Below are 17,775 nucleotides of genomic sequence, written 5' to 3' on the forward strand. Positions count from 1 at the left end.
TACGTGAATGTGAGGGTAGACTTGTGGGGGTGTAGAGAATTGAGAATGGTTGTCAAGTTCAGAGTTAGTTCTATGACTGAGCTCTGCTGAATAGTGCCAACCCTTGTCTCCCCTGGGAAACACCATCATCTCTCTTGTCGCCACCTAAGACTATCTCTGGTAATTTAAAGGGCCTGCAAATATGAGCATTTTAAAATCTCAGAATTGTAAGCTTATTGCCTTTCTCTTTTTCTTCTCAGAATGAAATGGATGATGTGCCCTTCTTTGATATCCAACTGCCTTATGAATTGGCAATCAATATATTTCAGTATCTGGACAGGAAAGACCTGGGAAGGTGTGCACAGGTAAGCCGTCATTAACCGATATTGAAGATCTACCTAAATATGTAATTAAAGTATAGGAAGCTCCTCCATAACAGAAATTTACTTAACAGAATGACCAGCTTTAAAGAATTAATGAATTGGGTAGCATCTTAACGTGAAGAAAAGCAACCTTAAACTTAAGGAATTGTGTTTGACATTGTTACTTGGTGTTTATCTTTTTGTGACCATCTGCTCAAGAGCTCTGTTCCCCCTGCAGCCTGAGTTATGGCTGACCTGTGGCTGTGTGCTCAAGGCTGACAACTCTGTGCGCCGTCTTTATTGAGCTAGCCTGAGCTGTTAATGTCTTCACCATTTTTAATGCAGAGATGCCAGCCCTTGGTTTAATCAAGCCAAGTCGTTAGGTTGGGAGCTGAGGGTCAACCTGGGGACAAAACAGTGAAGTCATGTTTTAGGCATAGAGTCCAAATTACTCTTTAAACACCAGAACCCACTCGGTGAGGTGTGAGGCCTGTGAGACCTGAGACCCACCAAGGGAATTGCAGGTCAATGACACCCATCTCATGCTTACTCTGGAGCATACATTCATGGAGTGGGATGGTGGGAGATATCGTCTGGGCCAAACTTTATTGTGCACACGAATCACAGGGGATCTTGATAAAATGCAAATTTGGGTTTAGGAGGTCCAGGGTGAGACCCAATAGTCTGTGTTTCTAACCAGGTGATGCCAGTGTGCCTTTGGCATGTTTTGAGGCAAGAGTATCTTTTTGGTGAAGAGCGTGTAATTTATCACAAGTTAAATGTGTATATGATTGCTCGCTTTTCATGGACACTGTGATATCCATTGTCTATAAATGCCAAATAAATAACTTTCTTAGTGATTACCATCCTCCCCCGCTCCCCCAAACCCACCCCCGGTTTCTATAATGTATTTTACACAAGTGTCTATACCTTTAAGAGAAAGGGTTTGGTAAGATTGAGTGGTAGGAGAAACATACACTAAAATCCAAAGCCCCACCAAGAATGTAAAGTTAAAAATATTAAGGCAGTTTGAGAGTGGTGAAAACTGTAGCCAAATTGAGACTCTGGTGCTTGCTATTTCTATGGCTGTTGAATGAAATCACATAAAATTTATAGAGTTTCTGCTTTTACACTATTTTTTTTTTATGAAGCATTTTGCTTAATTAAAATTACAGAGCAGGGCAAAAGTAGGTTTACAGTTTGTATGGAAAAATAATACAATAATTAACAAATAATAATACAAGAATAAACTCTGTTCCGTTTATTCACAACTGTAAACCTACTTTTGCCCTACCCTGTATTTTTCTACTTAAATAGGTAATTGAAAAAGTCTTCAGTATTCCTGATTGCCACAGTATTACTTCATTGGGGGTGTTAGCGAGTCTTTTTTGATGCAGAGTGTGGAAATGTTTGGGAAATTATGGAAGAAATTATTCAAATTTAAAATGCGCTAAATGAAAATGTACTGAAGTGTAAACCACGCTCAGAGCCTATCGATTACATTAAGTAAGAGTGCCTACATTGTCTTCTTCTTTCCCCTTGCGAACTGGGTTTGTTATATTCTAACTTTACACATTGGCCCTGTTCCCAAGAGTTGAAAACAAGGGTGTAGCTGAGCGAGTCCAACTCCTGGATGTCAGCCTGATACTGTGAGCCGGAGTCTTGGAATAGCGTCTAATAGCTCGCTGCTTTCCACAAAGTCAGCATTCGATGATAACATCTTCATTCTTGATAGGGAGCTGCTGTTTAAGGAATCTTTTCTTTTAACATTGCTTTTTGCTCTCCTGCTTTGTAGAGGGCCATGTGGCTTTCACATCTGCTGCTGGTTTTCTCATCCAAAGAGTTTATCAGTGAAAGATAGGATCTAGTTAGTGGAAGAAGAGATCCCCCTTTTGCTACAAAGGGGCTGCATTTCAGGGGAGATCGGTTATGCTGGTGAGCTTATTCTGCAGGTGTGAACAGTTTAATTCGCAACACAGTGGTCCAATTGTCCACCAGCATTCTTCTCTCTTTGGCCAGTTGGATTTGTATTGTTGTTGCTTTTCAGCCTCATTTTTAGAGCACATGTGTAAGAGTAGAAACTATTTTAAACGGAACCCCTAAAGTGGCTCTGATGTGAAGCCAGAACTTTTTCCATAGAGCTGTTGCATGAAGATGGCCATGGATGGCCAGTAATTTGTAGAATTGGCTTTGTTTTTTTCAAGAATTAAAATAAAACCACGAAGTAATAAAAATAAGTAGCATTTTTATTTGTTTCGTGTGGTGTTTTTATTTTTGAAACAGGGAAGAAGTCCTTCTGTTGAATGGACTGTCCTGCTGCTTTATGACTTTATTTTAGAGGGGCTCTCACTCTGTCTCATTCTCTTTGAATGTAGCCACCTTGGGACTATAGTGAAATGGGGCCAGCTAGGTGGAATTGGCACCATGAACTATATGTGTTCCCTTGGAGAAAACCTGTTTGCTTAGATCTTTATGCCAAATTGGTAACTGACTCACAGTAAGGAACCCTGATTGGGGAGGACTTTGGAGATTTAATTATGCCACAGACTGTGCTGGAAAACGGATTTTGCTCTGACTTTGTCTCCTTTCTGCATCCCCTCTCTTTTTCTGCTTTGTGAGCTCACTCAAACCTAAAGTCCTACTACGTTAGTGATTCCTGTGTACTTTCAGTGCTGACCTCTCTAGCTCCATGCTATCAATAGTCATCCCTTGAGGGACTTAGCGTCTCTGTGGGAGTGTATCATGCTGAAATATCTCAAACAGTAAGCAAAGTTATGCATTGGGCAATTCATTGAACAGCTTTATTATCTTTCTGTTTATAATTTTATGTTCATTTCATTGTGTGTGCCCACAGGACTCCTGGCACTTTAAAGTATAATGTTTTTGAATGCATAACAATTACAAAATTGTCGATTTCAAAACTACAAAAAATGATTTGGTTTTTATGAGAAGTGAAAGTGTGCTCTTATTTATGGCATGAATAATTCTGAGGAGTAAAGGTTTGTAGGATGTTTATCAACATTATTTAAAAAAAACTTAAAATAATTATAAATTCACAGGGAGATGCAAAAAATAATAGAGAGGTCCTGTGTACCCTCTCCCCGGGTTTTTCCATTGGAGGAACAGTATCAAAACCAGAAAATTGGTGTTGGTGCAGTCCACAGAGCTTATTCACATTTCACCTGTTTTCCATGCACTTATTTGTGTATTTAGTTCTGTGCAATTTTATCACAGGTGTAGATTCGTGTGACCACAGTGAAGATACAGCACATTCATCAACAAGGCACACTCACCTCATTCCTCACCCCATTTCTAACCCTTAGAAACTGTTAATCTGTTCTCCATATCTATGATTCTGTCTTTTTAAATATTCATTTTTAATATATATTTTAGTTATTTGTTTTCCTGTTGTATAATTTTAGAAGTTTAGCTGGTAGGTAATAATGTCATGTTTTTCAAGCAAAATGTGGAAAATTGTGCATAAAGAAAGCAATAAAGAAAAAGCAAGATGCGGAGGTTAAAAAACTTAATATTTATGATAAAATTGGTGAGCAAGAATAGGTGTTATTAAAATAAGTAATTGTGGAACTAAAACCAGTATATTAGATAATGATATTTTAAGTTTCAAGGAAAATGTGATCTTACAATCTTCCCAGATGTCCAAATAGGAGAAACTGAAAGCTGAGGTTTTATAGTTAAAGATCTTAATAGTCTTTAAAAGTTGGGAATCCATAGCTAAGTGCAACTAAATTGATTTTCATAGCAGAAATGATTCTGAAGACCTGTCGTTGCTGGCAGGGGTCCCTTAGTTCTTAAGTTTCACTTTGCAACCAGACTTCTCTCTCAAGGAAATATGTGCAAGCCTGAGACCCCAGTACCTTAGGAGTTGCCTTTTAAGTCACCAGGTTGCAGTGGCTGCCTCCTTTGAAGAGGGGTTATGGAAAATCGAAGAGTTCTAGAAGAAAAAAGTAGGGAGCTAGATGAAATAAGAATGGCAAAGTAGTATTGATAATTGTTTCAACTGATGGGTTCTTGGGAGTTCTTTATATTGTTCACTTTACTTTTAAAATATGTTTTTATTGATTTTTAGAGAGAGAGGAAGGGAGAGGGATAGAGAGATAGAAACATTGATGATAGAGAAACTTCATCTATCGGCTACACACCCCCTACTGGGGACAGAGACCCCAACCTGGGCATGTATCCTACCAGAAGCACACTAGTGATCTCTTGATTTCTAGGTTGAAGCTCAACCACTGAGCCATGCTGTCTGGGCACTGTTCACTCTACTTTTGTGTTGAAGTTTTTCATATTAAAAAGTTTAAAAGAAAAACAAGCAAAAGCAAGAGATTGTTTTTGAATAAGAAAATTGGAGCCTCCTTAAGTTAGCACATGCCAGAAGCTAACCTTTGAAAATACAAGCAATCTAGTTTTTTAAAGCGTTGGGAAAAAAAAGAAAAAAAGTTGGACTTACTCTTCTCATTCAGTTGTTTACAGTGTGCCTATATGTGCTATGTACTGTTCTAGACACACGGAAAACAAATGGCAGACATAAATGGCATTAAATGTAAATGGACTGCGTGGAACAGAGTGCGGAATCTCAGAGGGACGGTGTGTAGGTGGGAGGTAATCAACCATAGACCTTGAATGCATATATGCATAACGCATGGACACAGACAATAAGGTGCTGAAGGCCTGGGGCGAGGAGAGGAGATGCGGGGAGAATAGGGGCGGGCTGAAAGGGCTAATTGAGAGGGGGGGAATGGAAATGGACTAAGTTTTCTAGACAGTGAGTACAGCAGTGAGCAAAACATAAGAAAAACTCCTGTCTTTCAAAAAGCTTACATTTTATAGGATAAGTACAGTGGAGAAAAAATCTTACAGCAGAGATGATGCTTGGGTTCACTTTTTTAAAAAAATATATTTTTATTGATATCAGACAGGAAAGGCAAGGGAGAGACAGAAACATCAGCGATGAGAAAGAATCATCGATTGGCTGCCTCTTGCATGTCCCCTATCGGGGATCGAGCCCACAATCCAGGCATGTGCCCTGACTGGGAATAGAATCCATGACCTCCTGGTTGATAGGTTGACGCTCAACCACTGAACCACACTGGCCGGGCTTGGTTTCACTTTTAATGGTCTGGGAAAACTTCACAGAGAAGGTGACCTTTGAGCAAAGACCTGAAGGGGGGAAGAAAGAAGCTGTGCAGGTCTCCACCCAGGTGACTAGCCAGTGCAGAGCCTTGAGATGAGCACTCCTGCTGTATTTAAGGAACAGCAGGTGGGCTCATGTCAGGTCACAGTGCCTAGGTTGTGGAAGGATGATTAATGTCCCCCCGAAGATGTTCATCTCCTAATCCCAGAACCTGTGAAAATGTTACTTTTATGGTAAAGGACCTTTGCAGATGTTAGTTAAGCATCTTCGATGGGGTGATTATCCAAGTAGGTTCAATGTAATGAAAAGCTCCTTATAAGAGGGTGGCAGGAGGTTGAGAGGAGAGAAGATGCTGTGATGCTGGCTTTGAAAATGGAGGAAGGGCCCTACTGGTTTGGCTCAGTGGATAGAGGTTTGGCCTGTGGACTGAAAAGTCCTGGGTTCGATTCCAGTCAAGGGGATGTGCCTGGGTTGCGGGCTCGATTCCCAGTAGGGGGTGTGCAGATGGCAGGAGCTGGTCAATGATTCTCTCTCATCATTGATGTTTCTATTTCTCCCTCTCCCTTCCTCTCTGAAATCAATAAATATATATATATATATTTAAAAAGAAAGAAAATGGAGGAAGGGGCCATAAGCCAAGGAATGCAGGTATCCTTTAGAAGCTGGAAAAGCTAAGGAAACAGATTCCCCCCTAAAGCCTCCTAGAAGAGACAGAGACATCGGCTTGTCCCACTTATTGATGCATTCCTTGGTTGCTTCTTGTATGTGCCCTGATGGAGTTCGAACCTGCAACCTTGGCATATTAGAATGATGTTCTAACTAACTAGCTACCCTGCCAGGGCTAACACCTTGATTTTAGACTTCTGGCCTCCAGAACTGTAAGATAAATTTGTATTGTTTTAACCACTCAGTTTGTGGTAATTGGTTAGAGCATCAGCAAGAAACTAATATGGGGGCATAGTGAGCAGATGGGGCTAAGAGAAGGAGAGATGGTCGGAATGTGAAAGGCACTTAATCCATTAATAGAACTTGAACTTTTATTTTGAATGAAATGGGAAGTCATTGAAGTGTTTTGAGCAGAGGAGTGACTAAGTCAGACTTACATTTGAAAAGGGGTCATTTTGGCTGATATGTAGAGAATAGGCTATAGTATGACAAGGATGCCAGCAAGGAGAAGGTTAGAAGGTTATCAAAATAATCCAGATGAGAGAAGATGGTGTTATGGACCATGACATACCAGTAGAAGTAGGTGGAGTCAGGGTTGATAATGGTCTGGTTTGGGGAGAGGTGGAGGAGTCAACAGAAACTCCCAGGTGTTTGGCCTGATCAGCTGATGGTTGAGGTGGCCCTCACTAACAAGGAAAAAGTGGGATGTACAAGTTGGGGGAAGGTCAATAGTTGGATGGATGTGAGGCTGGAGTTGAGTTCTGGGTTCAGCTTTGGCTGGAGACCTAAATTTGGAAGCTGTCAGCCATTGATGGTGTTCAAAGCCTGGAAACTGGGCAGTAAGAGTAGATAGAGGAAGGGGTTCAGGGATTGAGTGTGGTGATCAGGGCGAGGGGATGAGGAGACTGAGAGGGCATTACCTGTGAGGCAGGAAGAAAACCCAGAGTGCATAGTGCCCTGGAACCAAGGGATGAAAGTTTTCAAATGGGAGAAAGTGATCAAAGGCATTAAGCATTCCTGTTAGTCAAGTAAGAGGAGGACTGAGAGATGCCCATTGGATTTAGCAACTTGGAACTCACTGGTGACCTTGACCAGAAACAGTGGCATGGGGAGGACAAAAGTGAGTGGGTTTAAGGGTGAGTGGGAAGAAAGGAAATTGAGATGAGTCTGTTCCTCCTCAAGCAGACTTCATCCATGAAAGTGTGACCAGAACAATGACACTTTCCCCCTGTTGTGGGCCTCACTGGTAACCCTAATCCAGGCAGAGGTAATAAAGCTAATTTTTGAGCCAAGGGTCGTTTTTTCTTTTTCTTTTGTAATGTACAATTCACAGTGGTGCTATAAAGCAAAATGCTGGAGACACTTTTATTAGCAAATTCCTGCAGCTGAGGCTCACTCAGTGGGGCTTTTACTGGGCAGAGCCGTTCCAGTCCTGGTGTACTAAAAAAAGACCATTAGGCCTTCGGAAAATTTAGGCTTGTAAACTTGCTAGGTTTAATATAACTTAAGAAATCCAACAATTAGATTTCATCTGGGTGAGACTCTTTAAAATTTACTTGTGAAAGTTTTACTAAGTCTTTTTCTTGTTGATATTTCCCCTCCAGGATGAAAAGAAATTCTTAAAGCCTGCAATTCTTCTTTAAAAGAAGAAAAAAAGACACCCTCTTTTTCCAGTTTGCACATTTCTGTGTTTAATACCTAAGTGTAGGTACAGTCCTGATCCCTTTTTGGAAGTAATTCTCACCTTTAGCTTTTATAAATCCCTCAAAGAGATTTATTGTTTGTTATCCAAGATTTAAACTTTATCCTGAATATCATTTTCTACAGAATAAGCCCTGTGATCTAAGGTTAGTAGTGGAGATGGTGCACCGAAACATCTACTTTTTGTTCTCAGTTTTTCATCTCATAATGCTGTTGTACAAATTTCAGGTTGTGTTATTTAAAACGACCAGATATTTTCTTTGAAGCTGATAATACAAATCTGTTTTCAGCTTCCAAAGTTTTTAAGGTCTGATATATTTGAGACTTCTTGAAAATCTCTGAAAAGTTTCTCCATTTTTAAACTTAATTGTTATTGTTTTTTAATCCTCACATGAAGATATTTTTTTCCATTGATTTCTAGAGAGAGTAGAAGGGGTGGGGGGAGAAGTATCAACATGAGAGAGACACATCCATTGGTTGCCTCCCACACTCACCCCTATTGGGGGCTGGGGAACCTGCAATTGAGGTACGTGCTCTTGACTGGGAATCGAACCTGCAACCCTTTATTCCACAGGCTGACACTCTAACCACTTAGCAAACCAGCCAGGGCAAGTTTCTTCATTTTAAAGTGGCTGAAGTTGTACAGTTTAGTTCCTAATGAAAACTTACCCAGAATGTTTAATTTCATTGGAATCTTCTAGTTTGTAATCTCTGAGCACTGATTTGGATTCTCCTAAAATGCTGATGATTCAGTTGCTCTACCTAACCATGCAGCCTTGTAGCTAATTTTTGGACTACAGAATTACAGAGATTGCCCCTATTTGGGGCCAGTCTTGTCATACAGCCTGACTAAGGGCAGACACCAAAACCTTTCCCTCTGGTTCATGGGAAGTCACTGGTAGAAAGGTATCAGTTTGGCAGGTTGAGGTGGAAAGTGGATGAGAATTGCTAGTCTTAGTGCCCAGCATGTAGTTAGCACCCGAAACATCTTAATCGACGGACCAGTAACCCATTTCAGTGTTTTTTAAAGTGTCTTCTAAGGAGCTCCAGGCTTCGGAGACACTCCTTATAAGAAGTGTCAGGAACCCAGTAAGCTTGGGTGACTGCAGCTTCTGTCTCCTTAGAGACATGTAACACATGTCCGTGTATTAAAATGACATATTAACACCCCGAGGAGCAGCTGTTCTGCTGAGCCTGCTTTGGGAAATGCCAGTCTGTGTAATGAAATCATGACTGACATTTATGCGATCTCTTAGCAACTCTGAGTCTTTTGTCCAATAGTTGCATTTCATAATTTACTTAATTTTATATTTTATAATTTTTACAAAACAGGCATGCGTATTCCAAGGATCAGAGTAAACTGCCCTGTGGTTGGTTAGCACTGTCTGCCTTTGAGAACCCATGCGGGTCTCTGAATGTTGGCCTTTACTTCATACTCACTGAGCCCTGAATTCCAGGGTCTGTTAGGGAAGTACTCTGCTCTGGAGCTATCTGTGAAGTGGCCTGGCTCCATCACAGCTGATGTCGGTCGGTCTCTCTGCGCTTCATGATTGCCTAGTGCTGAGACTCACTCTGGCACAGACAGATGGACAGACACCACCCAGTGTCATGGATAGGCTCAGCTGTGGACCAGACATGCCAAAAATAAAACCGCCGTGTTCTGTCTAGTGAAAACTGGAACTCCAGTGTTATTGAGTCATTATCCTGTTCTTTATTGCCTGATCACTTGTGATCAGATGAGGGTTTGTTTCCCTGACGCCGTTATGGCGAGGATGGAGAAGTGTGGGATGACAGTGTGGTTAAGTGGATTTGTAACTGATGCTGTGGCCAGGCCCAGGGTGGGCTGCTTAATGGACCCATGTCTGCCTGCGGGGAGCGCTACAGTGGTTTGCCACAGGCTCTGTCCTCAGTCCCATCCTGGTTAACTTTTTTTGTTGTTTTTTTAAATAATTAAGACATGAAGTCCCACAGACCATATTTTGCAGATGATCTATGTATGGGAGAAGTAGCTAATGCAGAGGATGACAGAATTGAGATGCAAAGATGATATAAATGCTGGGTGGAGGTTTGTGTGCAATGAGCTGAGATTTAAAATGGGTAGAAAGTTTATTAAGCTAATAATTTACACTTAAAAATATTGTGGAGTTCTAGCCTGTTTGGCTCAGTGGATAGAGTGTCAGCCTGTGGACTGTTGAGTCCGGATTTGATTGGTCAAGGGCATGTACCTGGGTTGCAAGCTCAATCCCAGCCCCGGTCAGGGCGTGTGTGGGAAGCAACCAGTCAATGTGTGTCTCTCACGTCGATGTTTCCCTGTCTTTCCCCTTCCCTTCTACTCTCTAAAAATCAATGGAAAAATATCCTCAGGTGAGGATTGACAAAATAAAATAAATATTGTGGAAGTAAGACATGTGGACATTTTTCTTTAACTGCAATTTGTGTTTTAAAAGACTCTGAAGGCTCTGGCCAGTTTGGCTCAGTGGATAGAGTGTAGGCCTGTGGATTGAAGGTTCCCAGGTTTGATTCTGGTCAAGGGCACATGCCCAGGTTGTGGGCTCGATCCCCAAGGGTGTGTGTGCAGGAGGCAGCAGATCAATGATTCTCTTTCATCATTGATGTTTCTATCTTACTTCTCCCTCTACCTTCCTCTCTGAAATCAATAAAAATATATTTAAAAAATAAAAGACCAAAGAATGATAAACACCAAGTTGAGATTAAGATTGGAGGGAAGAGGATGTAGACGCTGAGAGATGCATAGGAGTTTTAAACTTATTAGTAATATTTTATTTAAATGGGGTGGTGAGTCCATGGGTGTTTGTAATATTCTTTATACTTTTTTGTTTGCCTTCAATATTTAATACAACAGACTTCAGATTTGGTGGATCATTAGTTCCATAGCCAGGATGATGATAGCTACAAATGAAGTAGCAAATGTAATATAATCCTTTTGTTCATGGCACTTGACAGTCGATATGTGGGGTATAGTTGAGCCCTGAGTACCACATTTGAAGAGGGACACTGTAAGTAGATGCAGAAATATTCAGAAATATGGGTATGAGAACTAGTGGTATGATAATTAGTTGGAGGAAATGAGTAGTATTTAGACCAAAGAAGAAACGACTAAGGGGAAATGCATTGGGTGTCCTCAGCCATTTGAAGAACTGTCACGTGGAAGAGGGAATAGATTTGTTTTCTCAAAAGGGCAAAAATCAGGGCCATAGGTAGAATCTGTTTTCTTTTTAGTTAATCCTCAACTGAGTATTTTTTTTTCCTATTGATTTTTAGAGAGAGTGGAAGAGAGGGGAAGAGACAGAGAACAGTGATGTGAGAGAAACACATCAATTGGTTGCCTCCCACATGTACCCCAACCGGGGCCTGGGATCAAGCCTGCAACTGAAGTACGTGCCCTTGACTGGAATCGAATCCGCCACCCTCCTTGGGCCAGTGCTCTAACCACTGAGCAACCAGCTAGGGTGGTGGAATCTGTTTTCTAACCATGGAAGGAAGTACTTTTTAATAGAGTTGCCTTGCAGTGAATCAGACTGATTGGGGAGGTCAGCTCTTCACCAAAAGCCTTCTGCTGGCCAGGGATGCTGTGAGGAGCCTTCCTGTGATGGGGTGGTGTGCCTCGTTGATCTCATAAGACTCCTGGTACTTTTTCAGTTTCTAAACCATTGAAGACTTGAGCCAGTGTGACACCTTCAGCATTACAGTGTGACACCTTGGTTCAGAAAAATGACAGAAGCCTTGCACTTCTTTATGCTACCCGATACTGTGAATTGCATGCAAAGTGTCCATGCCGTGACTTAGGTGATGTGACCATCACACCTAGAACTTGCATGCTCTCATGTACTGCAAAAACCTAATTAAGGAAGCCAGAACTTTAATGTACCATCAGAGTGCTCTGTTGGTCAATATTGCTTTGACATACCTTTTGTTGCATAAGGTATTGTAATAATGATTCTTTTTAATGTAGTTTGCTCGTGATGGAAAATCAGAAATTTTGAGGCAAACAAGCTGAGTTCTTGGATTCTGATTAATTTTCACTTTGTAAGTTTTAGCTTCTGCTGCCATGGGGCAAGTAGAGACCCACTATAGATCTAATGAAAGTTCTTTAATAAAAATATAAGGAAACTAATGGCTTCCTTATTTAAAATAACATTTGGAGCAGCATAGTTTCATAATAAGGTATTTGTGTGTGTCTTGTAGTGCTCTGTCATGATCTGTACTAGTGTATGGCATATGTAGAAAGAATTACATTTATAGAGTACTTTTCTGTGAGCTCTTTTATTGAGATACACAACGGTTCTCTTGGTAATGGCGTATGATTAGTCACATTTTAAAGATGAGGAAATAAAGGTCCCTGGTCATAGAATTTAGTGTTGTAAAGGGCATTTTAGGGCCTGACACCCCCACCCCACCCTGCCGTTTCACAGTGGAGGAAAGAGGTGCAGGGAAGACTGATGTGACTTTCTCATTGCAGCAGAGCTAGTTAGTGAAAGACCTGGCACTAGAATCTGGGTTTCCCCTCACAATTGTAACTAGTTTCCTATTACATCATGCTGCTTCTTGAATAATGGAGGCAGGCATCAAGACATGTTTCTAAAAATGTTATCAAACATATATACATATACTAGTATATCCCTATCACTTTATGTCTCCTTGGGGAAGTTATTATGTAAAGGAACTTAGCCATGCTATGAATTTTTTTGATGCAGTGCAGATTCATTTTGAATGTAAAGAACTCCCTTACTGGTTTTTAAATTTTTATAGTTTTAAAGAAAAATTTATGAGAATTTCATGTGGCTTATGTCTTTTATTCTAGTAGTATGATATATTACATTGATTTTTATATGTTAAACCAACCTTGCATGCTGGGGGAGATTGCATTTAGTCATGGCATATAATCCTTTTCATATATTGCTGGATTCAGTTTGCTAGTATTTTTTTGAAGATTTTTGTGTATATTCATAAGGAATATTGGTTTGTAGATTTCTTGTGATGTGTTTGTGTGGTTTGGTATCAGGATAATACTGGCCTCCTAGAATAAGTTGGAAACTGTTCCTTCTTCTGTTTTTTGGAAGAGTTTGTAAATGACTGGTGTTAATTCTGCCTTAGGCAGCTGCAGTGTTCAACAGTTGTCCCTTATTGTTTTTGACAAATGCCCTGGAGATAGGATAGAGCGCTCTGAGTCAGGTCAGAAAAAGACAGTCTTTCAGAATAGAGCTTTAAGCCAGCTGCCAGCCAGGTCAAATGGTGACAGTTCTCTGGGGTGGCACCTTTGAGGAGCTGTAAATCCATCTGGTCCTTCCAGTGGCTGTAAGGCTGTTAGTTTTCACGGCTACCCTGGAGCTGAAGGAGGAGGATGGGATTAGCGTAAAGTAAAACAAAACAGAAGTTACGCTTCTTACCAAGATTCAGCCACTTTTCTTGAATAAATGCTCCTCAAAATGTTGCAAGCCTTCAGTTAATTTCCAGAGTAATGAAAAACTTGATTTTGACACTTTCTGGCAGCATTCTTCTTGCTTTTACGGAGGAGCAGATTTTTGGAGATCTTTATTCTGCAATTCCAAAAGTTAACTGCCTACCAGTTCTTCATTAAGGGAGGCCTCCTTGTGCAGTGCGTGGTGCCATGCACGGGCTGCATGCTCGCCTCATTCTGTCTTGTGTACTTTCTTGTCTGTGTATTTGATGTCTTGAAGTGGCCCCAAGGGAGTGTTAAGGAGCACAGGTTACTGTAAACCACTGGTCACAACTCTTACTCGACTAGAAGTGAGTCAGATGGGCTGTAAGCAGAATGTCTAGCAGACCCAAGATCACGTTATCCACTGGATCCGTTTCTCGTCTTGCCAGCAGAGTTCATCTTTTGCAGTCTGCCCCTCTTTGTACATTATCCGGTGGTGAAATAAATGCATCGTTCCCCTCAGTTGGGGTTGGAAGACAAAGAACTAATAGCTAAAACGGCCATTTCCTCTGGATACTGTTGGGATTTGAAATTCAGTCCAGATATAACATTAATTTCTCTATATCAGATCTTACAGTCCTGGTTAACAGCTTGAGTTTTCTGTTAAATATTTCTTAAGGTACACATTTAAAATCTAAGTTTTCACACATAACATAAATTTGAAATTCTCAGAGGAGCAGAAGTTTTAAGTTATGGATATTTATTTTATTACTGCTTACATTTCAGAGGCCATCGGTCTCTAGCTCTATAAGGTGGAAATACAAGTGCCTATTGGTAAAAAATAAAGCGTTTCTGTTCTGAAAAACTGTGTGTGATTGTACATCTATTAACATGCTACAGCGTGTAGTTTTTGCCTTTATGTATTTGTGTATTTTTCCTCTTATATAATACTTTAACCAAGTAGTCTAAAATGTGATATTAGATGACAATACAATTTTGAAATCTTGAAAGATAAAACTGGAAACATTTGCTTGTTGTTGTGTTTTTTTTCCCCCCACTTCGGAGTGTTTTGTTAATGAGACATTTTATACTGCCATAAACCCAGGGCAATAATAAAGGTGTTGATTGATTTTTGGATGACAAGGGGCTTCTCTAATTGCAGGATTTGACATTTGTGTCACTTCTGCTGCTTTAGGTGAGTAAGACGTGGAAGGTGATTGCAGAAGATGAAGTGCTCTGGTACCGGCTGTGCCAGCAGGAGGGGCACCTTCCCGAGAGCAGCATCTCCGATTATTCTTGCTGGAAGCTCATCTTCCAGGAGTGCCGAGCCAAGGAGCACATGTTAAGAAGCAACTGGAAGGTAGGCAGTGGCCAGTATTACCTGTAGAAGAGTAGCTTACAAGGACTCGGGAATCCAAGCCCCGGATTAGTCACCGAGTCCTTCTAATTACAGCCTGAGGTTAACTGCCAAAAGCATAAGAGAGGGTGATGGTGAACGCATCTTCTGCTGTTGGTGACTTGTTGTCCATTTTGTTCGCCACTAGAGTCTCTACCCCTGTTTCCAGCCACACTATTTGGGGGCATCCTGTTGTTTCCAGGACAGGAAGGGTGAGAGGCCAGGCACCTCCCTCGATGGGTAGGGTCTTGGGTGTAGTGCTCAGTGCAGCCCCCTTCACTTTCACCATCTCTCTGGAAGGACCAAGAAAGCAATCGCAGCACCTGAATACAAAAGAGGAGCTATTTTCAGGAAATGTCGGAGAGAGATTATTAAACGTCTCTAAGCACTGTCTTCTCTTCCCTCACATAACCTACTGGCTTACTTCCATCACATTTATCACTTCAAAATCTCTACAGAAATATTAGATCACAGCTAAGAATGTTCAGAGTGAAGCGTTTCTGAAGGAATAACTATCAAGAGTAGTGTTGCCTAAAGCTGCTTGAGGCATGACCAGACAGCAGTTGGTGGTTGTCTCTTCGCACCTGGCTAACTGGGTAGTCAGTCTTGTCGGGGACACAGAACCATGCCCCTTCCTCTCCCTTAAAGGTCAACCCTAATGGACTCTGAGATGAACAAGCCTTTGCTCATTACTGATGGTGACAAATTGCCTGTGTGCAATCAGGTTATGCCAGTCACCTCATAACCTGATCAGTGACTGATGCTCTGAATCTGGGCAGCCTCCTACAGTTTCTAGCCAAGTTAATAAGAGCAGTGGTTCTTGAAGTCAGGGTTTCTCCACCCAGCACTGGTGACACTGGGCTGGATAGTTCTTGTGGTGAGGGCTGTCCTGTCACTGTAGGATGTTGACCAGCACCTGTAGTCTCTACCTGGTAGATGCCAGTAGCATTTCTCTTTCTCTCCCAGCTGTGACAACCAAAAATGTCTTTGACTATCTTCAGATGTCCCCAGGAGGCAAAATTGCTCCTGGTTGAGAACTACCTTTCTCAGGGGAGTTAGCATAGCTATCCTTTCTTAGGCCATGAAGACACCCACTGCTAAATAAAAACCATACTGGCCCATGGTTTGCATCCTCACCAGATAATAAACTCATGTGGAGGGACCCGTAGTCCTCTTGCCTGTGTGCTTGAGTAAGGTCTGTGAGTGACATATGCGAGAGACAAAGCTGCTTAGACAGGCGTGGGGGGTTGTGGGGGCGGGCAGAAAGTAGAGGGTCTACCGCTGGTAGGAGGCGCTGTAATTGAATGAAAGCTTGAGAGTTGGGCATTAACTAAGGCCTTTCTGTCTGAGAAGAAGGGATACTTTTGAGATTTGTGAGTGTGAGAGCTGCAGATATTCAGTGTGCCTGGCTCCCATTCAGAGGTGTCAGCCCCTGAGAGAGAAGGTAGCAGCTACGTTCTTTGTTTTCTCTTTGTATTAGAAAAAGCAAGAGGTACAGCTTCCCATTCAGGCCAGAGGTGGCAGAAGTGAAGATCTAAAGACCCACCTCATAGCACCTGACACTCAGTAACAGTGTACAAGTTCCATGCAGCTTAACTGAGCATCTACCTGTTGTTTTTCTCTTATGAGCACAAAGCCCTCTGTTTGGTAAGTGCTCAATAAATAGTTGTCGTTTGGATGAACTGGAGTCTTAACTGCAGGCAGCATGTGAGGGAGGCTTCTCTTTGGAGTGTCTTGGACCCATTTTTCTCACAATATTACCAATGAGGACTACACAAGTGAAATGTCCAATGATAAATATTAGCTGTAGTGATGGGATTCTCATTGTGATTCTAGAATGAAAGAAAGCCCTATCAAAACATGAAAGGCAGTGTTAGAGCAAGTTACTTTACCTTCGTGTGCCTTTGTTTTCTTATCTCTAAGTGAGGCTCAGAGTAGCCCTGCTCAAAAGGGGTGTGGGAGGAGGACTGTCTAATGATGCATCTAACGCTCCCGCAGAGCATGGCTCACGCCCAGTGCTCAGTGAGCATTGGCTGGGGAAGCTCGCAGGCCTTTGCATAAGGAGCCTGTGGTTTGGTGCTCTTCGTGGTTGACTTCAGGATGAGCAGGTGATTAGGTTTGGGGAACCTGAGAACGGATCCCAAGGTTCTTAGATATTTCTGCATAGTAACTGCATGAACTTACTTGGACGTGCAATTCAGCGCTATCATGGAAATGATTTGATAAGCTGGTTATGGTGGCTATAGTATCCCTTTTCCTGGTTTTTGCAGTAACTCTTCTTACTCTGGGCTCTAGGATTTCTCTAAGACCAGAGTACCAGTGTGAGGTTGCAGCCCATGGGATGGGGGCGCAGGGAGCCACATGGCAGACATTAGTAAATGCCCTAAGCACGCAGGTTTTGATCTTAGGCCCTCTCCTTTTCTTTCACTACCTTGTCCCTAAAAAGAGCTTTGCTATTCTTGTGATTTTGTTCATGGCCCTCGCACAGAAGAGACTCAGGTCCTTCCTTTCCATCCCCATGTGTCCACTATCAGGACAGCTCTACTTGAATGTGCTAGTTTTGTTGCTCAGCCCTGGACTTGGTCTTCAAGGGAGATCATCATGCAGATTATCTTATACAGTGCCTGGAATATAGCCACTTAAATGTTTTCAATGAGATGAATGTCATCAGCTGTCTCCTAATAATATGAGTGGTAATAAGAGTAGCTACCATTTATTGAACACTTGCTGTATGCTAACAACTGTGCTTAGCACTTATACACACAAAAAAAAAGAAGTTATGATTACTTGGATGTTCTTGAATACCTTTATTCATACTTACTTTTGGCTTAACTATTCTACTCTTCCCAACATCTCACATGTAAATACTTTATATTCCTTTAGATTCCCTTATTTTTATTTTTAAAATAATTATATTATGTCTATATTTGGATTGATAATGATTGCCATGGTACAAATAATTCAAGTCAGAAAGGGACATACAGTGAAAGATACATCTTTTTCTCGCCTCTCTTCACTGACTACCTGGTTCCTTCCTTAGGAGCAGCCAGTGTTATGGGTTTTAGGGTTTCCTTTAAATACTGTTCCCATGAACCTCTGACCTCTCAGTCAGGAA

General features: G+C 41.5%; 1 protein-coding gene across 1 annotated transcript in view; it reads left to right on the forward strand.

Moving 5' to 3' along the window:
• Positions 1 to 221: 221 nt before the first annotated feature.
• The window catches only part of FBXW8 (F-box and WD repeat domain containing 8), a 90,488-nt gene continuing 72,934 nt past the window's right edge, over positions 222 to 17,775 (forward strand). The window contains exons 1-2 of the mRNA XM_015567570.1: positions 222 to 344; positions 14,460 to 14,624. Coding sequence (XP_015423056.1) covers positions 246 to 344; positions 14,460 to 14,624 — 264 coding nt within the window. The 5' untranslated portion in view covers positions 222 to 245. The remainder of the gene's footprint in view (positions 345 to 14,459; positions 14,625 to 17,775) is intronic.

Source organism: Myotis davidii, unplaced genomic scaffold (genome assembly GCF_000327345.1).
Source record: "Myotis davidii unplaced genomic scaffold, ASM32734v1 scaffold1330, whole genome shotgun sequence".
In the NCBI taxonomy this organism is placed as follows: Eukaryota; Metazoa; Chordata; class Mammalia; order Chiroptera; family Vespertilionidae; genus Myotis; species Myotis davidii.